This window comes from Stomoxys calcitrans, chromosome 1 (genome assembly GCF_963082655.1).
Source record: "Stomoxys calcitrans chromosome 1, idStoCalc2.1, whole genome shotgun sequence".
NCBI classification, from domain to species: domain Eukaryota; kingdom Metazoa; phylum Arthropoda; class Insecta; order Diptera; family Muscidae; genus Stomoxys; species Stomoxys calcitrans.
Window position 1 is genome coordinate 32,347,083 of NC_081552.1, and position 24,873 is coordinate 32,371,955.

The 24,873-nt window shown below is 41.1% G+C and overlaps 1 protein-coding gene across 11 annotated transcripts in view; it reads left to right on the forward strand.

The window, feature by feature from the left end:
* The window catches only part of LOC106091060 (protein TANC2), a 322,527-nt gene that overhangs the window by 293,450 nt on the left and 4,204 nt on the right, over positions 1 to 24,873 (forward strand). For 10 of the 11 annotated variants that reach the window (XM_059361048.1, XM_059361042.1, XM_059361049.1 and 7 more), the window contains 3 exons: positions 12,706 to 13,183; positions 19,291 to 19,545; positions 19,817 to 23,037. In XM_059361048.1, coding sequence (XP_059217031.1) covers positions 12,706 to 13,183; positions 19,291 to 19,545; positions 19,817 to 23,037 — 3,954 coding nt within the window. The remainder of the gene's footprint in view (positions 1 to 12,705; positions 13,184 to 19,290; positions 19,546 to 19,816; positions 23,038 to 24,873) is intronic. The other variant, XM_059361051.1, reaches the window with a different exon arrangement.

Here is a 24,873-nt window from a genome sequence, read left to right on the forward strand (position 1 = left end):
AGGCCCTGATGATGTATCACCTGTTGAATTACAAGCTGTGTCCATTAGACTGGCTCCTTAGCTTGGGGAGCTATGCTTTGCTTGTATCTGCATGTCGTATATACCTGTGGTATAGAGACATAAAAAAGTTATGTTCGTTTCCGAAAACAAGAAATCGTTACCACACGAAGGCGAACGACTTTCGTCCTATTAGTCTGTCATCGTTTATGCTGAAGACTCTAGAGAGGTCGATAGAAATCACTAAAGATCGCTTGGGTGAATGAGGTATCGATGTATTATAGGTGCTTTGCGTTGGATGATCGTGTGGAGGATTGCCAAGAGGTGTCTATGGTTTGCCGTAATTGTGGAAGTGTTGGACATTTGGAGAGAGGTTGTATTGATAAACTGCGGTGTAATGATTCTAATCATCCCATGGTGTCGATGCTTGCTGTTTTAGCAGCAAATTACTGCAGACTTTCTTCTTCAGCAGACTTTCTGCTGCTTTAGCAAACATTTTTGCTTTTTTTCTTACAAATTTCTATGAGTTTATAGTGGCACCTGTCTCTTTGGGAGAGGTGATTTGGGTGGTTGAGATACCGACGTGTTATAGGTGTTTTGCATTGGATGATCGTGTGAAGGATTGCCGGGAGGTGTCTAAGGTTTGCTGTAATTGTGGAAGTGTTGGACATTTGGAGAGAGGTTGTATTGATAAACCGCGGTGTAATAATTCTAATCATCCATGGTGTCCATGTTTGCTGTTTTAACAACAAATTACTGCTGTCTCATTTTCAGCAGACCTTCTGCTGCTTCAGCAAACATTTTTGCTGTTTTTACTTACAAATTTCTATGAGTTTACAGTGGCACCTACTGTTTCAGCAAACATTTTTGCTATTTTTACTTACAAATTTCTATGAGTTTACAGTGGTACCTGTCTCCTTGGGAGATGTGATTTGGGTGAATGAGGTATCGACATATTATAGGTGTTTTGCGTTGGATGATCGTGTGGACGATTGCCAAGAGGTGTCTAAGGTTTGCTGTAATTGTGGAAGTGTTGGACATTTGGAGAGAGGTTGTATTGATAAACCGCGGTATAATAATTCTAATCATCCATGATGTCCATGTTTGCTGTTTTAACAGCAAATTACTGCTGTCTCATTTTCAGCAGACCTTCTGCTGTTTCAGCAAACATTTTTGCTGTTTTCACTTACAAATTTCTATGAGTTTACAGTGGCACCTGTCTGACTTGGGTGGATGAGGTACCGACGTATTATAGGTGTTTTGTGTTAGATGATCGTGTGAAGGATTGCCGTGAGGTTTCTATGATTTGCCGTAATTGTGGAAGTGTTGAACATTTTTAGAGAGGTTTTATTAATAAGCCGCGGTGTAATGGTTCTAATCATCCTATGGTGTCGATAACCTGCCCGGTGTAGTGAGTGTTTTCCTAAAGTTTTGATGTTTTTCACATGGTATCGTTGCTATTTCTTGTAAATGGCAAGATGAATACCATACTTTTGAATGTTCCGTAGCACTCCTGTTTTGTCTCTGTGTTCACACAGGTTGGGCTGTGCTACCTGATTTTCTGACGTTTTGACTGAGGAGTTGATCCAGAGATAGGACGGGATGTGATGGAGATAAATGGAGGTTGGAAGCTGTTGGTATCATTCCACTAGGTGAACAGTCCGGAACTGTTTGGAGTTCAACAGGTAGCAGCTTTAGTTAGTAGGACTGACCGGAGTCATTAATGTGGTACCACGGGAGTCAGGAGCACCAGGGATTATGATCCCAGTCTGACCATGGTTAGGGCCTAGTGAGGAGTAACATAGTGGTAGTGGTTTCGACCCAAATCGCGGGTAGAGCGCAAACTCGATGTGGAGTTGCATTGCATACAGGTGCCTTGACCCATAGATAGGAAGGATTTTAAATAGTGCTCCGTTCCTAGCCAAGGGGGAGAACACTCTTAGAAAAAAGTTTCGTTAAAATAGCAAACACTATCGGCTGAATATTAATAGTTAATTTTGCTGCTATTACAGCGGTTGCACTGCAATTTCAGAGCAGCAGGCTTACTGCTGTAAAGTCTATAGTTTGCTGAAAATGACTGCTGCTTAATTATAAAGGGGATGTTTGAAGAAAAAGTACAACGCATATGCAAATGTGTGTCTCAGTGGATGTTTATAATCAACACTGAATGTATACTCTTCATAACCTTTTTTCTTTAAATTTAGATACAAAAAGCCATGCCAAAGACAAAAACTGCTGTTTTAGCAAACATTTTTGCTATTTTGAATAACAAATTTGATTGAGTGTAGTAAAAGGTGAAAAAATGTATTTTTTTAATTTTTTGATTAAGAAAGAAGTATTTTCATTGATCAGTCTAAGAAAATAACAAATAAAGATATCATAATAATTCTGGGTATATAATGCTTTTTGGTGTTGAGGTCTGGTAGACGGCGCTTCAGTGGACTTGCTGTTCAATACTCAGCTGGATCCAAAGGACGGCTTGTTTGTGCATCACAGCTACACTGAGGTCTATGCCATCCGATGCACTGAATTAAATGCTACACCTAATGCCTTTGTCGGCACAATGTCGGCTAGACAAAACGCTGCAACCACTGCTGTGAGGCTAAGGGAGCTTTCTCTTTGGTCATGTGGCGGCAACGGATGTAATGTCCATTAAATCTCTGGGGAACATATTTCTGAATTCAAAAACCTCCCTCGACTGCAGATCCCTTAGCGAAATGGCTGAACAATTCAAAATTCACCTGCTATAAGTGCCGCGACACAGAGATATGCCAGGTAATTGCAGAGCGGACGAGCTTGCGAGACTAGGAACTACTTTACACATTCCAGGGAAACAGGAATCTGTGGGTACGCCTCTAGCGACTTATAAGCTAAGCTTTAAGAGTCAGGCCCGGATTGCAACGAATGACAGATGGTCACAAACGGGTGGTTGTGAACATTACAAAATTATGGTGCCCAATCCAGACTTAAATAGGTCTACCGCTTTGCGGTCGCTTGCTAGAACAGACGACTCAGTCATTATGTCCGTCAAGACGGGTCACTGTCTGATCGGAAAACATGCTGACATACATGCAAGGTTGCCATTAACGACTTTGCCGAAGCTGTGAGGGAAGCAATTTTAGGTACTCATTTCTTTGAGAACTTGTCTAATTTAACGAATGTGGACATTTGCAAGTTGTTGAGCTTTTTAAAGCTATCTGGTGGCTTCAACGGTAGGAACTGGAAGGCATCTCCCTTCTCCTGTTTCTGTGGTATCAAAATGGACGAAAACGTCTAAGTGAGTTTGATGGCAGACTGCCACATAAACCAAACCTATCCATAATACTCTTAGTTAAGTTCGTAGATAAAACGACTGAAGCTAGGACCCGTGGATTTTGCCTGAGGCTCACCATTGGTGCGACCTCACTAATCGTTAGCCAAAAATTGCTTCGTACATTTCGCGTTCATTGTCTGCATAAGGAATTAAGACTACATTAACTATCGACGACAACACACCTTCTCTTGTCATGCAATCTATAACTTTTCGGTTCTGTTTTTTTTTTTTTTTTAACAAAATAAATTTTCAATTTTCTTCAATAAAAAAAAAACATCCCATGTTATAACGGGCTTTCGTTTTCCTATTCATCCTCTTGAATCACAATAATAGAGCCTGATCCCTAACCTTAACTCTGGATTAAATAAAATCTTCAAATTAAAACTCTGCATACAGGTCAACGCCTACCAGTCGCCACCTATGACAGTTTTGCTTCGCCTTATGTAGGTTTTCCTCACTATGATGAACGTACAGATGAATAACACAGGCAGCTTCATTGTCCTCTTCATTATTCACACCACCTGGCATTTATGATAGGAAACACCATAAGCGCATGTGCAAACGCCTTATGTCTGTGACCGTTGAAGCCGGTTTCAAACACTTAACACACACAGCCGCTTTTGAGCGAGTGAGTGAGTGTCTGGAAATGAATATTACCGGATTTCTATATAGGTTTCGCTTTAATGAACCTCAAGTAATCATTTTAATCACTTTAAGCCAGCAAGTGGCGTTGTACCACTACTTTTCTCTCCATCTTCAAAATCGAACTTTGTGTTTTTCTTGTGCTCTTCCTGTTTTTATTATTGAATACCCCTGGCTTGATTTTTCCCATTGTCATCATCTACATCGCACATCTATCTCATATATGGATGGTAATTTCCCATTAATGTGGAGCTGCACGAGATTGAAGAAAAATCCGATTAAATTTCTGAACTCTTCTTTTTTTGTTTGAGCACAATCCGAAGCAAAGTGCATTCAGGTGCCTTTAGGCACCTTTTGGGTTGGGGAGAAAAAGGAAATTATTTCGAAGTATATTGAGAAGAAGCTATGGACACTGCGGCCATGGAGCTATGTACGCACTCTACAGTGTATGGTAAAGGTCTGGGGATAATGACAAGTATGTTGGTAGTTGATAATGTTAAGGTTATGGGAAGATTTTCTTTAATATGAATTTTAAAAGCTTTTAATAGATGGCAAGCCATTAAAGGGGAGATGAAACATTAAGAAAAATTGGCCGGATATTTTGAATTTATTGAAAACATTTTGTCAAGTTTTTGTTTAAAGAGCAAAAACGTAGAAGAGGAAAACGTCTTGTATTATCAAAAAATAAAGCAATTAAAATCGTGCTAAATTCGGCTGGGCCGAATCTTTCATACCTTCCGCCATAGATCCATTTGTCGGGTTATTTTCCCGATATCCCTTTTTCGGCAAACCAAGAATATTGAATAAGAACTGTTATGCTATTGGAGCTATATCAAGTTATAGTCCGATTCGGACCATAAATGAATGCTGAATATTGTAGAAATCATTGTGTAATATTTCAGTTCATTCGGATAAGAATTGCGCCTTGTAGAGGCTCAAGAAGAAAAATCGGGAGATAGGTTTATATGGGAGCTGTATCAACCTATTGAACGATTTAGACCATATTAGACACGTATGTCGCGAGAGAAACCGTTGTACAAAATTTCAGCCAAATCGGATGAGAATTGCGCCCTCTAGAGGCTCTAGAAGTCAAGATCCCCGATCGGTTTATATGGCAGCTATATCGGGTTCTATACCGATATAGGTACAGTTATTAAAAGTCATAACAAAACACCTCATGCAAAATTTTAGCCAAATCGGATAAGAATTGCGCACTCTAGAGGCTCAAGAAGTCAAGACCCAAGATCGGTTTATCTGACAGCTATATCAGGTTATGAACCGATTTGAACCATACTTGTCACAGTTATTGGATATCATAACAAAACACGTCGTGCAAAATTTCATCCCAATCGGATAAGAATTGCGCACTCTAGAGACCCAGAAGTCAAGATCCAAGATCGGTTTATATGGCAGCTATATCAAAACATGGACCGATATGGTCCATTTCCAATACCAACCGACCTACACTAATAAGAAGTATTTGTGCAAAATTTCAAGCGGCTAACTTTACTCCTTCGGAAGTTAGCGTGCTTTCGACAGACAGACGGACGGACATGGCTAGATCGAATTAAAATGACATGACGATCAAGAATATATATACTTTATGGGGTCTCAGACGCATATTTCGAGGTGTTACAAACAGAATGACGAAATTAGTATACCCCCATCCTATGGTGGAGGGTATAAAACAACAATGAAAATCGTGCTAAGTTCGCCTGAGCCGAATCTTATATACCCTTCACCATAGATCCCATTTGTCGGGTTATTTTCCCGATATCTCTTTTTAGGCAAAGGATAAAAGAAAAGAATTGCTATGATATTGGAGCTATATCAAGTTATGGTCCGATTCGGGCCACAATTGAATTAAATGTTGGCGACCATAGTTGAAGTTATTGTGTATAATTTCAGTCAATTCGAGATCATGGTCGAAACCGTTGTACATTTCAATTTCAGCCAAATCAGATAAGAATTGCGCCTTCTAGAGGCCTTTGAAGTCAATATCCCAGATCGGTTTATATGGCAGTAACATCATGTTATAGACCGTTTTAAACCCTACTGAGCACAGTTGTTGGAAGTCGATGACAACAACACTTCATGCTAAATTTCTGCCAAATCGAATAAGAATTGCGCCCTCTAGAGGCCTTAGAAGTAAAGATCCTAGATCGGTTTATAGCAGTTATAGGCCGATTTGTACCATACTTAGCAAATTGTTGGAAGTCATTACCAAACACGTCATGCAAAGTTTCAGCCAAATGGGATAAGAATCGCGCCCTCTAGAGGCTTAAGAAGTCAAGCTTTATCAAAACATAGACCGATATGGCCCATTCCCAACCGACCTACACTAATAAGAAGTATTTGTGCAAAATTTCAAGCAGCTAACTTTACTCGTTTGAATGTTAGGGTGTTTTCGACAGACAGACGAACGGACGCACGTGGCTAGGTCGACACGCCATGCAAAGTTTCAGCCAAATCGGATAAGAATTGCGCCCTCTAGAGGCTTAAGAAGTCAAGCTTTATCAAAACATAGACCGATATGGCCCATTCCCAACCGACCTACACTAATAAGAAGTATTTGTGCAAAATTTCAAGCAGCTAACTTTACTCGTTTGAATGTTAGGGTGTTTTCGACAGACAGACGAACGGACGCACGTGGCTAGGTCGACACGTCATGCAAAGTTTCAGCCAAATCGGATAAGAATTGCGCCCTCTAGAGGCTCAAGAAGTCAAGCTATTTCAAAACATAGACCGATATCGCCCATTCCCAACCGACATACACTAATAAGAAGTATTTGTTCAACATTTCAAGCGGCTAGCTTTACTTGTTTGAAAGTTAGGGTGTTTTCGACAACAGACAAACGGACGGACATGGCTAGATGGACGATCATGACATGACGATCAAGGTTATGAATACTTTATGGGGACGAATATTTCTAGGAGTTACAAACAGAATGACGAAATTAGTATACCCCCATCCTATGGTGGAGCTGTGCTAAACATGTCTATGGCTAAATTGGTCGCTTACTCCGGTCTAGCATTTAAGGGTATCGAACCGAACACTGATTTTGGTAATAAAATTCAATGATTTGCAAGCGTTGCTCGTTAGTAAGTCTATTCATGATGAAATGTCAAAGCATACTGAGCATCTTTCTCTTTGACACCATGTCTGAAATCCCACGTGATCTGTCAAATACTAATGCATGAAAATCCTAACCTCAAAAAAATCACCCTTTATTAAGATCGTTCACTGTGGAAAGTTTTCACAAAACATTGTTTCCTTATTGTAGAATACCTCAAAAAAGCGTTTTTCCAATAATAAGACATATAGGCAACACTCTCAGCATATGTTTTACCACCAGCATTATTTTGGTAAATTATTGGGTTGCCCAAAAAGTAATTGTCGGTAATATAGTAGTAATATAGTCGGCGTTGACAAATTTTTTCAACGGCTTGTGACTCTGTAATTGCATTCTTTATTCTGTCAGTTATCAGCTGTTACTTTTAGATTGCTTTAGGAAAAAAGTGCGCGAAATTTTGTTTACATTTGTTTGTTTGGCGTCAATTTTAATATGGGTACCACATGTATTGAAAGAAATTCATTTAACAAACCGAATCAACGCTTGTGATATGCACCTTAAACCCAATGAATTCGATCCGTTTTTAAAACGAATCATAACTGGAGATGAAACGTTAGTCGAAAACGATCATGGTCCAAGCATGGTGAACCAGCTCAAACCACTTCAAAGGCTGATATCCACCAAAAGAAGGTTATGCTGTCTGTTTGGTGGGATTGGAAGGGTGTGGTATATTTTGAGCTGCTTCCAAGGAACCAAACGATTAATTCGGATGTTTACTGTCAACAATTGGACAAATTGAATACAGCCATTAAGGAGAAGCGACCAGAATTGGTCAATCGTAAAGGTGTCATATTCCACCAGGACAACGCAAGACCGCACACCTCTTTGGTCACTTGCCATAAACTGAGTGAGCTTAGCTGGGAACTTTTGATGCATCCACCATATAGCCCTGACCTTGCACCATCAGACTACCATTTATTTCGATCTTTACAGAACTCCTTAAATGGTAAAACTTTCGGCAATGATGAGGCTATAAAATCGCACTTGGTTCAGTTTTTTGCAGATAAAGGCCAGAAGTTCTATGAGCGTGGAATACTAAATTTGCCAGGAAGATGGCAAAAGGTTATCGAACAAAATGGCAATTATATATTTGATTAAAGTTCATTCTAAGTTTTATTAAAAATGTATTTACTTTCTTTTAAAAAATCCGCAATTACTTTTTAGGCAACCCAATATATGAGAGCTTTGTCTAAATCTGAACCGATTTCGAGCAAACTTTATAGACATTGTAGAAGTCGTCGAGGATAGCGTTGTCCAAAATTTTAGAGAAATTGGTCAATAAATACGCTTGCAGTGGCTCTAGGAGTGAAAATCGGGCGATATGTATATATGAGATCTATATCTAAATCTGAACCTATTTGCATGATATTCACCAGTAATGTCGAGAGTCATTAGAAAATCCTTCCTGCTTAGTTTCGAGAGAATTGGATAACAAATGAGCACTTTATTGAATTATTGCTGCATATCGAAAATATCAATGGGAGCTATATCCAAATCCAAACCGATTTCTATGAAATTCACCCGTAATATCGGGACTCATAAGAAAATCCTTCCTGCCAAATTTCGAGAAAATCAATTTACAATGGAATAAAATGCAATGCAATAAAATGGTCATTTATTTTATTGCAGTATTACTGCAAATCGGACGAAAATATATTTATGGGAGCTATAGTCAAATCTGCAGCGATTTTTTCCAATTTCAATAGGCTTTGTCTCTAGGCCGAAAAACATGCCCATACCAAAATTTGAAGACGATTGTACCTGTGCGACCTGTAGTTTGTACACAAATTAACATGGACAGACAGACAGACGGATAGACAGACAGACGCACATAGCCAAATCGAATCAGAAAGTGATTCTGAGTCGATCGGTATACTTATCAATGGGTCTATCTCTCTTCCTTTTGGGTGTTACAAACTAAATCACGAAGTTATAATACCCTGTACCAGAGTAGTGGTGTAGCGTCTAAATAGGATGATAATTATATCCTTGGTGGTGGGAGTCCAAAGTTCGGCGTTCGACACAGCCGTTGTACTTTAAAATCTGAAGTTAATAACCACCTTAAAGGAAAGTTTCCGGGCATACTTAGAGACATCCTTCAGTGAGTGATCGAAAGTAGGTAAGACGTAAGGTCATCTTAGACAACAGGTGCGCCGTTATAATCGAACTATAATCGCAAACTATTGAAGTCCATTTCGATAACATGCAACGTTTTTTTTCGATTACATAAAATTATCGAAATAAACAAAGTTACTTAAACAGTTCCTTTATGGAATGTTCTTGGGCAAATTTGCATTTACTTAAGCAGCTGGAGTGGCAATATTTCAGATTGGTTGTTCGATTTCTTTCTTCTTAATGATCCCAAGCAATTATATCGATTATAGACTCCAGCATATGATGCCAGTCAGACATTCAAAATGACTGCCATGCATTTTTTGTGTATAAATAACAAAAGCTCAAAACTAAGAGTTAAACCTAGATACTTGCAAAATGTTTTAAATGTGTTCACAATTTTGTCTATCTCTCTGTCCGTCCCATAAACATTGAAAGACACATAAGATGCTATTGCACTGACAAAGTATATATGACTAATCAATATGAAGTGGATAATTTTAAACCGTTACTTCATACATTTTTGGCGTTTGTTTCGCCTGTCTTACTTCCTTTCATTTCACTTTGATACCCTCATTGATGATGTTGATGCTCTGCAGCTTTGTAGAAAAAGGCGAGTTTGAATGTTTCAAAGTTGAACTTTGGAACCGTGGCAACAAACGTTTTGCGGGCATTATGATTTGCCACAGTTTTAGTTTTTGCTTCTTTCTCTCTTTTTCATATGGATGTGATGTTTTTTGTTGGATTTGTTTTGGTTACTTATGGCTTTTGATGTTTTACGGTTTTTTTTTTACAAAACAAAAAAACAGAGCCATCATACACTTGAAAAAAAATTACAGTTATAAAAATGTTTAGCTGCGCCAAAATGATTTTAAGAGAATGCTACTAAAGGTTTCGTCAAATGAGTGGTAGGCAGGTGATGATACTGCCAAACCACTAAAATGTTGGCGTTCGATTCGTTTGCCTAGATCACTGCTCAGTTACACTGATAGAAAAATGACGGTACTTTGCCAATACCACCTGGTATTATTTTTTTCGGGTCATTGGAAATGATTTTTAATACCATTTGGTATCAAGTCAATACCAGAGAAAGAAGGCTATTGAGAATTGAGGGCGTCACATTTGTATTCTTGTCATCTGCTTTGTACTTAAAATACAATTTGAGTGCGTAAAACCTGTTCAAATATTCGAAAGCGGTGAAAATGGAAATAGTACAATTTCTAAGAACATTATGCATCAAAAATAAGATATCCTCTTGTGTGGAAAACGATGCTGTGTTGGTGTATTCATATGAAACCACTTCTGGGAATCAATGTACTAGACAGAGTTGTTGGAAGTCATAACAAAACACTACATGCTCAATTCAGCCAAATCGGACAAAAATTGCGGTTTCTAAAGGCTCAAGAAGTCAAATCGAGAGATCGGTTTATATGGGAGCTATTTCTGTTTATAGACCGATTCGGACCGTATCTAAATCTGAACCGATATGGCCCATTAGCAATCCGCAAATGACCATGTTTTGGTACTAAAACCAAAAACGGTCTGGTGCTAAAACCAATAAAAGATTGGTATTAAAACCAATACCAGTTCGTTAATAAGGCTAATACCAAACGGTACTAATCATTTTAAGTTTCATCCTTACTCAGATTTTTTTCTTTTCTTTGATTTTATTTATCCGTCAGCTCGTGTGGTGGCCGGAGCCTCCATCACCATCACAGTCATAACTATGGCGAAATTCCACAACTTTCTCCTCTTTTTAAACTGGCCAATATCTGCCAAATAATGTTTACACATTTCTTTGCGTACGGTAATCGATAGATGACAATCATCGAAAAAATCAAATGATTTTGATTTTTTGGCCATGACTGATGGTCATGTGTACATGTGACGCATACACCCTTATTCTCACCAATACTATTAAAATGACCACGCATTATTTTAATAGTATTGGTGATGTGCCATATAAAGTCCCCATAAGTAACTCCATAACATTTTTCGATACATTTTATCGAAATAGAATTGTCGGTAGTACGACGACTAAAACATTCATTCTGATTAAGGTAGTGATTTATGTTACCATTAACCATTACAATGTCACATGATATCGAGTGATCGATATCATGTGACAATAGAAATCGAGATTATCGATTTCATAGGTATACCATACGAAAAAGGTAATCGATCGATACCATTTGTATCGAGCGGGCCCTGAGTTGACGAAATTATCGATATCATGTGATAACAGTTATTGTCGTTATCGATATATAGTGATAAAAGTTATCGAGAACGTATGATAATATCAATCGATAAAATTAATTAATAATTATCGATACCATATGCATCGTGCCCTCAGTTGAAGAATTTAAAAACCGAACTTTTGAAAGCACAAATGGTCCTTCGATTTGATTGCTTGTGCCATAATAAATCGCAATTTAATCCAAAATTTTAAACAAAGTGCCCTACTACAACTTACCCCAAAGGTTATCGAAATAGAATTGGTCGATTGTAGGATGACTTAAACTTTCATTCGATATTTTACTATTGTACAAGTCATATTTACTGAATTGATATTCATCGCAATTCATCGTAAAGTTGCTCGGGCGAGTTATCATTATCATGTGATAACAGTATACGTGGTTATCGATATCAAGTAATAAAAACTATCTATGAAATGTGAGAACATTAATCGATAGTTATCGATAAAAAGTGTACATGTTTTATTGGCTCTATTCAATAATCCATAGTAATCGATAACATATGATAAAATAAATCTAAAATTTTCGATACTATACCTAAAAGGTAATCGATAGTTATCGATATCATATGTAACCAGCCCTGGGTTGAAAAAGTTCAAAAACCGAACTTTTGAAAGTGAAAATTGTCCTTCGTGTTGGCTTCTTGAGCCCTTAGAAGCCGCAATTCATTCGATTTGGCTAAAATTTTGCACCGGGTGCCAAATACGGCCTATATCGGTCAATAACCTGATATATCTCCCATATAAACAGATCTCCCGATTAGTCTCTTAGAGTCCGTAAAAGCTTTACATATACATATACGCCATTCAATAAAATGTGCTACATAGGCGTCCTTCAATTTAGTTAATTTGTGTACATTATTAGCAGAAACCATGGTGGTACGTTACCACCATTCGGCCTGACCGAATTTTTACTTTTTTATTATATCTTAACATTTTTTCTGAGTGCTTTGAACAAGTCAAACATTTTGAAAAATAAAAATGTTCCATTATAAAGTAAAGACTTTCATCATTGATAAAGACAGATAGACAGACAAATGGAAGGATGGATGGACGGACAATAGCTTGCGGTTTTTAGACATTTGGGCATCACAAGGCCCACTTCTTAAAAGTTGTTCTTTTTTCTTCATAATATAAACAAATTTTGTCTAATATATTTTACAATATAAAAAGCCTTTCCTTCATATATCCCATACAAAGACTATGTATTTATAAGATTCTTTTTATTCTTTCTTTCGTTTTTTTTCTAACAGCATAACCGTCAAGAGTCCATATCACCTGAATATCATCGTTATGCCAGCATTGGAAAACTACCCAAGGCTTCAACATCATCAATTGGTGGTGGTGGTGCAGCTTCATCCACAAATGTATCGAAAGGCTTGCAACAACATCATACCGTTACGGCGGATATTCATAATAACAATAATATTGGCAGCAACGGCGGCGGACAGCATCAGTACAATGGAGGAGGCGGTGGTGGTGGCGGCGGTAACAACGGTACCTCTTCATCCGTCAGCTCGAGTGGTGGCCAGAGCCTCCATCATCATCACAATAATAACTATGGCGAAATTCATGCTTCATCATTTGCCACACCACCGACACGCCGTCGCTTTTTTAATCACAAAAATTTGCGCAACGCTTTAACCAACGGTGTCAGCGGTGTGGTTGGTCATCGTCGTACCGCTTCGAATGGTGGCTGTCCCATTGATACGGCCTCGATATTATCAGAAGGTAAGGTTCAAATGTGATTTTCATATTGTTGCCAAACTTCCCAAAACCAAAAACCAAGCTTCTGACGAACAATCTTGCAGCCTTGAATATATGTGTGGAAAAAATCCCCTAAAGCCAGGGAAATGTGCCTCAAAATGCACACACCTCCTTGAGAAATGGCATGGAATTGAATGGTGATTGAAATAGAAATACAGTGGTGTCAAGTGATATAATAAAACAAGTAGAAGCGTGCTAAGTTCGGCCGAGCCGAATCTTATATACTCTACACCATGGATCGCATTTGTCAAGTTCTTTGCCCGGCATCTCATTATAGGTAAAAAAAATGTCTTTGCCCGGCATCTCTTTATAGGCAAACAGAGAATAATGATAGGAATTGCCTCCTACATGGGCCCAAGAAGTATAATCGGAAGATCAGTATATATGGGAGCTATATCAGGTTATAAAGCGATTTTGACCATACTCAGCACAGTTATTGAAAGTCATAACAAGCCACCTCAAGATCCAAGATCGATTATTTGGCAGCTATATGAGGTTATCAACCGATTTGGACCATGCTTGGCATAGTTGTTTAAAGTCATAACAAAAAACCTCATACAAAATGTTAGCCAAATCGGATAAGAGTGGCTCAAGAAGTCAAGATCTGAGATCGGTTTATATGGAAGCCATATCAAAACGTGGGCCGACATGGCTCATTTTTCAATCCCAACCGAACTACACTAATAAGAAGTATTTATGCAAAATTTCAAGCGCCTAGCTTTGTTACTTTGAAAGTTAGCGTGCTTCCACAGACAGATGGACGGACGTGAGTAGATCGATTTAAAGTGTCATGACGATCAAGAATATATGTATATACTTTAACGGGTCTTAGACCAATATTTCGATGTGTGACGGAAGGACGGACGGAAGGACGGACGGAAGGACGGACGGAAGGACGGACGGAAGGACGGACGGAAGGACGGACGGAAGGACGGACGGAAGGACGGACGGAAGGACGGACGGAAGGACGGACGGAAGGACGGACGGAAGGACGGACGGAAGGACGGACGGAAGGACGGACGGAAGGACGGACGGAAGGACGGACGGAAGGACGGACGGAAGGACGGACGGAAGGACGGACGGAAGGACGGACGGAAGGACGGACGGAAGGACGGACGGAAGGACGGACGGAAGGACGGACGGAAGGACGGACGGAAGGACGGACGGAAGGACGGACGGAAGGACGGACGGAAGGACGGACGGAAGGACGGACGGAAGGACGGACGGAAGGACGGACGGAAGGACGGACGGAAGGACGGACGGAAGGACGGACGGAAGGACGGACGGAAGGACGGACGGAAGGACGGACGGAAGGACGGACGGAAGGACGGACGGAAGGACGGACGGAAGGACGGACGGAAGGACGGACGGAAGGACGGACGGAAGGACGGACGGAAGGACGGACGGAAGGACGGACGGAAGGACGGACGGAAGGACGGACGGAAGGACGGACGGAAGGACGGACGGAAGGACGGACGGAAGGACGGACGGAAGGACGGACGGAAGGACGGACGGAAGGACGGACGGAAGGACGGACGGAAGGACGGACGGAAGGACGGACGGAAGGACGGACGGAAGGACGGACGGAAGGACGGACGGAAGGACGGACGGAAGGACGGACGGAAGGACGGACGGAAGGACGGACGGAAGGACGGACGGAAGGACGGACGGAAGGACGGACGGAAGGACGAACGGAAGGACGGACGGAAGGACGGACGGAAGGACGGACGGACGGAAGGACGGACGGAAGGACGGACGGACATAATTGTAATGTATGTCTATATAGGGCAACATTCTTGTTTTAGATGGATAATTTGATTTCGTGTAATTTGTTGTGATTATTACATTTTGAATATATTTGCTTTGCTTGAAATTTGATACGGGGATTTTTATAACCCATTGGAAAACATTCGGCGACGTCCATCAGAATTGGTTCACAATTAGCTATAGCTTCCACTTTGTATTTATATGGTAGGTGTAGGGTATTATAAGGTTGGCACCGCCCGACTTCTGCCTATCCTTATTGGTTTTTTGTTTGCGTTTTCTCCTATTCGTGACAGTTTTATTCGGCAAATTTTGACATCCTCAATGTTCATGGGGCCTTTTCACTTCGCAAATTTGGCCTGGCCACACTTAAGGCCTTTTTTTTCTTGTGTAAGTCTATATTCAAAACCACTGTGTTCATTCACCAAGAAACGACTCTGTTGTCTTCCTCAAAATATGATGGTTAATCATCCATATGCAAATCATATTGTCATTCATTCATTTTGTTCAACAGCTAAAGGAGAAACAACAGCATTTAAATTGTGGTAGGCTTTGGCCAACTTCAATCTTGCTAAAACCTATTTTCTAACTACGTTGCAAAGATTTATCTATCTTATGGCAACTTGCTCATACATACTCACTTTCTTCTTCGAGATTTTTTCAAGAGGCTGTCACATAACTCTCTTACATGTAACACATGGCAGCTTTAAGGAATAGCACTATGTTTTCTCCAGCAAAGATTATGCCATGATTGAAAAACAATTGAGGTTTGCTGTTTTTTATTTGTTTTTTACCAAGAAAATCTTTTAAAAAATATTCTTTTTTTTTTTTTTGATTGACATAACCTTTGATAAAAGAAACTATTGACCTAAACACCTGTTTTCGGAAAACAACTTAAACAATGAATATTTTATAAACTTTTTGCTGCCTGTAAGACATATGACAAGCACTTTATGAAAAGGCTTTAAAAAATCTTTTGCTTTTTTGTGCGATGTTTTGCAAACCTCTAGATCGTCTTAGCGTCTTACGACGATCAAGAATATATATCCTTTATATGGTCGGAAATGGATATTTTGCAAACGGAATGACAAAATAAATATATCCCCCATATACCTTACACAAGCTATCACTTGCCGCACCTATTCTGCCTAAGTTGCCGTATGTGAGCCGTTATGATACCGAAAGCTATACTGATCTCTTTTTCTTATCCCCCAACTATTACCCTGGTCTTCCCAGGAATCCGGTTCTCGTGGTTCTACCAAAAGTTTCGCTGTTCCACAGTGTTACGTGCTCGTTTGTTGCCCACGCCCTTAACTTATTAAACAAGTTTGTTAACGGCAAAACGTCTGTCCTTTCATTCCCCTTTACTCCGCTATGGCTCGACACCCAAACAATGTGGATTGTATCACCCTCAGAGAAGGCATAAATCGAATTCTTACACTACAGACTGTTTGTGACCTTACAGTCTAGCTTATTCGAAGTAAAGATGTTTCCAATCTACGTTCTCTAATTAACACCATTCCGTGAACGCTATGGTCTCCATATTATGGACAGACAGTCAGAATCAGATCTCAGTCCTCAATGTAGACCCCAGACCCACTCTGTTCTCTAGCTTTTATCCATCCGTGTATCATGAACGTCAAGATGGCAATACCATAGTCCCGTCGATCCAAGTCTGTGCCGCTGGCTGCAGTGCCTCGCATTTCACCTTAAGTATCATCTCTGATATTCGATCCGAAATCTCTTTCATTTCTTCCCGGTGTCCTATCGTCACCTCGATTATACCTCAATGAAATATCCTGCTTCTATACTTCATTCATTCTCCCCTCACCTTAAATCTCAAAGCTGTAATGGGTGTTTCAATAGCTACCTCATACTTAACCTGTATTTCTAAGCGTCGGATATCTAGTGTAGTACGCAGTGCCCTAGTGGGTGTGGTCCTCATGCAATTTGTCCTAATGTTAATCTTTTGTAGTTCAGCTTAGTACAAGGCATAAGTTAGTTTTGGTCTCACGCCCATGGAATTAGCCAGGATCCCTAATAAGGATCCGCTCCACCATAGGATAAGGATATACGAATTTCGTCCTTCCGTTTGTAACACATCGAAATATTGATCTGATCTGGTATATATATTCTTTATCTTCTTGACTTTCTAAGTCGTTTTAGCTCTGTCTGTCCATCCATCCGTCTGTCTGTCGAAAGCACACCAACTTTCGAAGGCGTAAAGCTAGTCGCTTGAAATTTTGCGCATATACTTCCTATAAGTGTAGATTGTTGTTGTTGTTGTAGCCACATTTTCATGTAGAGATGGTGATCCTCGTCAAGCTCCTGTAGGTGAGCAATCTCATTCCTGTCCAAAGGACCGATCACCGCCCTATTTCCGCAGTGTACTCACTCAGTATTTGTGGAAGAGCCGCTCGATACCGCTGATTGTCCGCGACTGCCGTTACAGCTACTCCGTATGGCGCATTCCACTATCCGCAACCTGTGGACTCGCTGGTAAGCTTCTCGTGACACCAAAGAACACCACACAAATTGGAGTTTAATGTTCCAGCCTATGTGGTGCTTACAGCTATCCCGTGCCAGGATAAATGTAGGTCATTGATCATATTAATCCATGTTTTGATATAGCTTTCAAATAAACCGATCTTGGATCTTGACTTCTTGAGCCTCTAGAGGGAGCAACTCTAATCCGATTTGGCTAAAAACTTCGCATGAGGTCTTTTGTTTTGACTTCTAACAACTGTGTTAAGTATGGTCCAAATCGGTTCTCAATCTGATATAGAACGATCTTCCGATTTGAATTCTTAAGGCTCTAGCGGGCGCAATTCTTATCTGATTTGATAGAAATTTTGCAATTGGTGTTTTGTTATGACTTCCAATAACTGTGCCGAGTATGGTCTTAACTCGGATCGAGACTTCTTGGATCCCTAAAGGACGTAATTATCATCCGATTTAGCTGAGTTGTTTTGCATGAGGTGTTTTGTTTTCACTTCTAAGAACTGTTCCAAATATGGTCCAAATCGTTCCATAACCTGATATAGCTGTCACATAAACCGATATCCCAAGTTGATTTTTGGAGCCTCTCAAGGGCGCAATTACTATCCGATTTGGTTTAAAATTTGCAAGTGGCGTTTCGTTACAACTTCCAACAACTGTGCCGGGTATGCTCTAAATTCATCCATAATCTGATATATTTGCCATGCAAATCTATCTCGGATCTTGACTTCTTGAGCCCCCAGAGGGTTAATTATTATACGATTTGGCTGAAATTTTGAATGGGGTAATTATTTTTTTTATTGAGTAAGGTGCCAATTCTTTTCTCATTGGACCCACAATTTATCAAGTCTCTAAGGACCCGGTCCACCCAGTTCAGGTCTAAGCATTGGATCAGAGTGTCGGTCCGCACATTGTTTAAAGCCCCCTCGATGTGATTGCATACCACCAATGTGTACGTCTTGGGTGTACATAGAAGGATTCTTCTATTTTGTACACAACCTCGTATAGGGAAGTCTCTACCGACCTTTATCATGGTATCCACAATACGTTCCATGATTTGGAGTAAAAAGAAAGTTACGTTTAAAGGTATGTAGATTTTTGGTGTCGCATAACTTGCCTTGCCGGGCTTGGGTATAAATACCACCCTTGCCTACTGCCAGGCTTTCGGAACCCGCTCAACCTCATTATTCCGAAACAGATAAATGGCGATTTTTTTGAATTTGATAGTAGAATGTAGCCATCTAAGAAATCTCTCACCGACTTGTTTCAACTTTTGTTATGGGCGAAGTATCCCCTTTTTCTTTAATGTAATGTTCATGGGAAATTAAGTATTTAGTTAACTATGAATAGGACTCTTATTTGAGTAGAAGTATTCTTTAACATTTTGATCACCATTCAATGACATGACAACCACTAAGAGATGTAGTTTTTAAATTTCTCTTCAGTATTTCATATATATCAAAAGTTATAGAAGATTTACTTAAATAACCTCTGAATTAATATTAGTCATACGCACCATTGGACCCAAAATTAAAAACTAATAATTCCGGTATTAGGAGGCATATCTTGAACTTTTATAAGAGGGCTTTATTTCTTCATCCATCCTTAGATAAAATACCGCGCCAAGCTACATTTATCATACATTTTAAACTGAAAAATCACACAGCCTATATCTAAACCAAACGCTAACATAATTATAAGCTAATCTCTGAACCACACTTGTCTCCCAAACACTCTCATATCTCATCTTGCCTAAACACTATGCACCTTTCCAACTTCTTCTCTTTCCCTCTTCATTGGCACTTTAGGTAAAGATACAAATGCTTTGAACACCTCAACATGTTCGGATTCGGCGGTAACCAGAAGGCGTCGCAAAAATGTCAGCAGCAAATTAACCTCTTCGTCAGAATCCACGGCGGGAAGTGAAAATCGTTTGAATCGTTTAAGCTTGGCCGGCACCTCGGTTTACGCTGGTCACTTATCCTCGTTGGTATTGGGCAAGATCAAATCATTCTGGAGCGTGAATTCCAATTCATCGGAAGGCGGATTAAATCAATTTGCAGGCAGGACACCAAACTACATTTTGCATTTGTTCTTTTTTTGTTTTTGTTCAAACCCATGGGGTCTTGTTCATTTCGTTTATTGTTGGATAAATTAAATTGCATGTTAGATTTAGATTTTGTATGCATGTTTGAAACTTCTTTTTTTCAAAGAAAGATTTTCGATTAATCGTTTTGGCATGTCCCTTACAATTGTTTTGTTGTATGACATTCTTCTTTGTCTCTCTCTCTCTCTCTCTAACTTCATTTCCCCCCTTCTCTCTCATCTTTGCAGGTAGTGATCATTTGGGCCATGAAGCCGAAAAACAAAAGGATCAGTTGAGAGCCCGCTTGGGTCTTTTGCTCGATCACGATCAGAATGGCAATGCGAATACGACCACCAGCAGCAGTTCTTCTCAAAATATCAGTCCCGAACAAACTTTGGCCACCGGCAGTTCTGGCTTGTCCGTGGATCATTTTGGCGGCAGTCAGCTCTCGGTATCCACTAAGGATGACACTTACAGTCTTAGTGGTAAATTGAAGGCTTGCTCCTTGACCGATAGTAATGGCTATGAAATTTTACCTGTCAAAACCCGAAAATCAGTGGCCCGTCGATCTAATCGTTCTGCCCAAATGGGGGCAAATGGTAAACGCAATGCCATCTATAAGCCCACGCCTGTACAACCTGCCATTCAATTGCCTTTGAAGCCGCTGTTCTTTGAGGTTCCCCTGCAGGAACCTGATCCCCCATTTATTGGACGTCAATGGCTGATACGCGAACTGGCCAATACTTTGACCGCCACCGAAACTCCAGGCGTGTTGATCAATGGCAATCCTGGCACTGGGAAGACTGCCTTTATTCTGCAATTGGTGGAATATTCCTGCTTTGGGCGGAGAAAGAATGCCAACGATTCTAGTGAGCCGGATGGAATTTATTATCAAATCAACACCGTAACAGATCGGCTGAGATCGTTGGCCTCCCATGTGGTGGGCTATCATTTTTGTCAAGCCGATGCCAACTTAACTTGCCTGGTGCCCGATTTTGTTCACTCCTTGGCAGCCCAACTCTGCCAGGCACCCCAGCTGGCCGCCTATCGTGATTATTTGCTGAACGAGAACCACTTGCAGGACATTCTCAGTGTCAAAGAATGCATTGCCGATGCCGAGCGTGTTATGAGAATGGCCATACTGGAGCCCTTGACAGCCTTGAAGAGGGCTGGTAAAATTCCCTCAAAGACCTGCATTATTCTCGTCGATGCTTTGTGCGAGGCAGAGTATCATCGTCCCGATCATGGCCACACCATAGCCACATTTCTTGCTAAAATGACGCAATACTTCCCCTCCTGGCTGAAGGTGGTGGCCACAGTGCGAACACAAATGCTGGAGTTTGTCAAGGGTCTGTCCTACACCAAAATGACTTTGGACAGCTGGGCCTCCAATGATCTGCTACAGAAGGACATGCTGGACTACATCACCTTTCGGGTGAATAACAGCTCGGATATACAAAAGAATGTGGCTGTCATTAAGGACCACAATACGGGCCAGCTAAAATTTGTTGGCCACCTGCAGACTCTGACCAAGGGCTCTATGCTGTATGCTAAACTCATCTTAGATCTCATTGAGAAGGGTCAATTGGTTATCAAGTCCACCAGCTACAAGGTGCTGCCTATTTCTCTGGCCCAAATATTTTTGCTACACTTTAATCTACGCTTTCCCACTGCCTGCAGCTTTGAAAAGGCTTCTCCCATTTTGAATGCCTGTCTGGCTGCCCTGTATCCTCTGACGCTGAATGAAATCTATTACACGGTTAGTGCTATGAAGACGGACGAAGTGATGCCCTGGGATGAATTCCTGCAAAGATTTAAGCTCCTGGATGGTTTTCTAATCAAACGCATTGACAATACCTACATGTTCTTCCACTCCTCCTTCCGGGAGTGGTTGATACGCAGAGATGAGGGAGAGTCACCCAAGTTTTTGTGCGATTTTCGCGAGGGTCATGCTGCCATAGCATTCCGTCTGTCTCGTCTGCAGGCCCCCTTGGATCCAGAACGAACCATGGAGCTGGGCCATCATATGCTGAAGGCCCACATATACCGCAATAACCAGGGACCTCAATCACCGCGTGATATGCAATCCTATTGGGTGTCCACTGTAACCGACAATATTTCGGCGGCTCTGGGTTCCTTGCGCAATGTCTACAGTCCGAATTTGAAGGTGTCGCGTTTGATTCTACTTGCGGGAGCCTCACCTCACTACCGCACCGAATTTATGGGCGATGCCACCATTCTGTGTATAGCAGCCTACGAGGGCATTGTACCCATGGTGAGTTTATTGCTGGAATTTGGCGCCGATGTTGGCTTGACCAACAGCCAGGGTTGCACTCCGCTGATCTTGGCCGCTATGCGAGGACATTGTGATGTGGTGCGTCTGCTAGTGGCTGCCGGCAGTAGTTTGGGCCAATGTGATACAACGCAGAGATGTGCCTTGGTGCAGGCCGCCAGAATGGGTCGCCTGAATGTGGTGAAATATTTATTGGCCTGCGATTGGACCCCCAGGCCCAACTCAGGGGATGTTTCCCTGCCAGCAGCTCTGCATCAGTCTCTTATAGCTGCTGCCTCACAAGATCACATTACCATACTGGAAGATCTGCTCGATATGGAAGATATCGACATCAATGCTGTGGAGCCATGCTCAGGAGAATTGGCCTTAACATCGGCTGCCCGCAATGGTTGCCTGAATACCGTGGAGGTGCTGTTGACTCGAGGTGCCAACATTGATTTACACAACAAACAGGGCTTTACAGCTCTGGGTCTTTCCGTCAAAGAGGGTCATTGGGCAGTGGCGGAAAGGCTGCTGCAGAGTGGTGCTGATCTGGATGAACCTGTGACCTCGGCCCGCAAGACTTCGCTTATGATAGCTGCCGAAGAGGGACATCTGGAAATATTGGAAATGCTCATTGAGCGCGGTGCGAATTTGGAAACTCAAGATCATGAGGGCTTCACCGCCTTCTCTTGGGCGTGTCTGCGAGGCCGGCAGACGGCTGCCAAAATTCTCATCGAAAAAGGTTGCAACAAAAATCATGCCGATCACAATGGCCGCACGGGGCTAGACCTGGCTGCCTATCAAGGCTCCGCCCATTTGGTGCAATACCTAATGGACCAGGGAGGCAACTTAGAGCATGTGGACTGCAATGGCATGCGTCCCTTGGATCGAGCCATAGCTTGTCGCAACATACAGGTTGTACAGGTCTTTCTACGTAAAGGTGCCAAATTGGGTCCCACCACCTGGAGCATGGCCATGGGCAAACCCGAAATACTGGTTGTACTGCTTAATAAACTTTTGGAGGATGGCAATGTTTTGTATCGTAAAAATCGCTTCCACGAGGCGTCACATCGCTATCAGTATGCCCTGAGGAAAATCTCGAATTTGGAAACACTGCTGGAGAGAAGCGCCATCTTTGCACAGCTGAGAACTAATCTATTGCTGAATTTATCCAGATGCAAGAGGAAACTGAATGTAAGTAGAAAAAAATTAAAAAAATAAACTCGTACTATGTTCGGCCGGGCCGAATCTTGGGAACCCACCACCATGGATACTGCTAAAAATTTTTTAACAAAAAAAAAATTATTTAACTTTACGAAACTAGCAAAATTTAGAGCTTCTAGGAACCGAACAAAGGTGATCGAGATACCGGTTTACACGGGAGCAATATCAGGTTAAAGACTGATTAGGATTGTAAAGGGTGATTTTTTTGAGGTTAGGATTTTCATGCATTAGTATTTGACAGATCACGTGGGATTTCAGACATGGTGTCAAAGAGAAAGATGCTCAGTATGCTTTGACATTTCATCATGAATAGACTTACTAACGAGCAACGCTTGCAAATCATTGAATTTTATTACCAAAATCAGTGTTCGGTTCGAAATGTGTTCATTCACCGTAACGTTGCGTCCAACAGCATCTTTGAAAAAATACGGTCCAATGATTCCACCAGCGTACAAACCACACCAAACAGTGCATTTTTCGGGATGCATGGGCAGTTCTTGAACGGCTTCTGGTTGCTCTTCACTCCAAATGCGGCAATTTTGCTTATTTACGTAGCCATTCAACCAGAAATGAGCCTCATCGCTGAACAAAATTTGTCAAAATTTGAACACATTTCGAACCGAACACTGATTTTGGTAATAAAATTCAATGATTTGCAAGCGTTGCTCGTTAGTAAGTCTATTCATGATGAAATGTCAAAGCATACTGAGCATCTTTCTCTTTGACACCATGTCTGAAATCCCACGTGATCTGTCAAATACTAATGCATGAAAATCCTAACCTCAAAAAAATCACCCTTTATTTCGCACAGTTGTTGGAAGTCGTAACAGAACACAAATCAGACAAAAATTTCGGCTTGTAAGGGCTCAAGAAGTCAAATCGGGAGATCGGTTTTTATGGGAGCCATATCAGGCTATAAACCGATTGGGACCGTACTCAACACAGTTGTTGGAAATCATAACGGAACACCACAAGCAAAATTTTAGTCAAATCGGACGAAAATTGCGGCTTGAAAAGTCTCAAAAAATCAAATCGGGAGATCGGTTGATATGGGAGCTATATCAGGTTATAAACCGACACTGGATGACTATAAACATCACACAGGCTGCAACTTTAAACTTCAATCTGTGTGGTGTTCTTCGTTACCACGAGAACCTAAGCTGGGAGCGCGTCCACAGGTTGCGGATAGTGGAATGTTCCATACGGAGTAACTGCAACTGCAGTCGCGGACATTCAGCGGTATCGAGGAGAGAGTCTCAGTGAGAAGCCGAGTGGCACCGGCTCTTGCTTCAATACTGAATGCCTTTGATGCTGGATACGACACGGCGAGTTGTTGGCGCCTTTAAATAACCAATGACCATCATGATCCCGCGGCGATCGGTCGTATAGACCGGAATTAGCGTGCTCGCCTAGAAGAGCTTAACGGGGATCGCCCACTCCACATTCAAATGTGGCTACAACAACATCATAGACCGATTTGAACCGTACTTGGCACACTTGTTGGAAGTCATAACAGATTACTACATGCCAAATTTCAGCCAAGAAGTCAAATCGGGAGATTGGTTTATATGAGAGCTATATCGGGGTATGGACCGTTTTAGATCGTACTTGGCACAGTTGTTGAAAATCGTAAAAGAACACGCAAAATTTCAGCCAAATCAGACAACAATTGTGGCTTTCAGGGGCTCAAAAAGTCAAAACGGGGGATGGGTTTTTTGAGAGCTTATAAATAAAAATTTAAACCCAAATGGCCCATTTTCAATCCCCTACGACCTATATCAATATTAGGTATCTGTGGAAAATTTC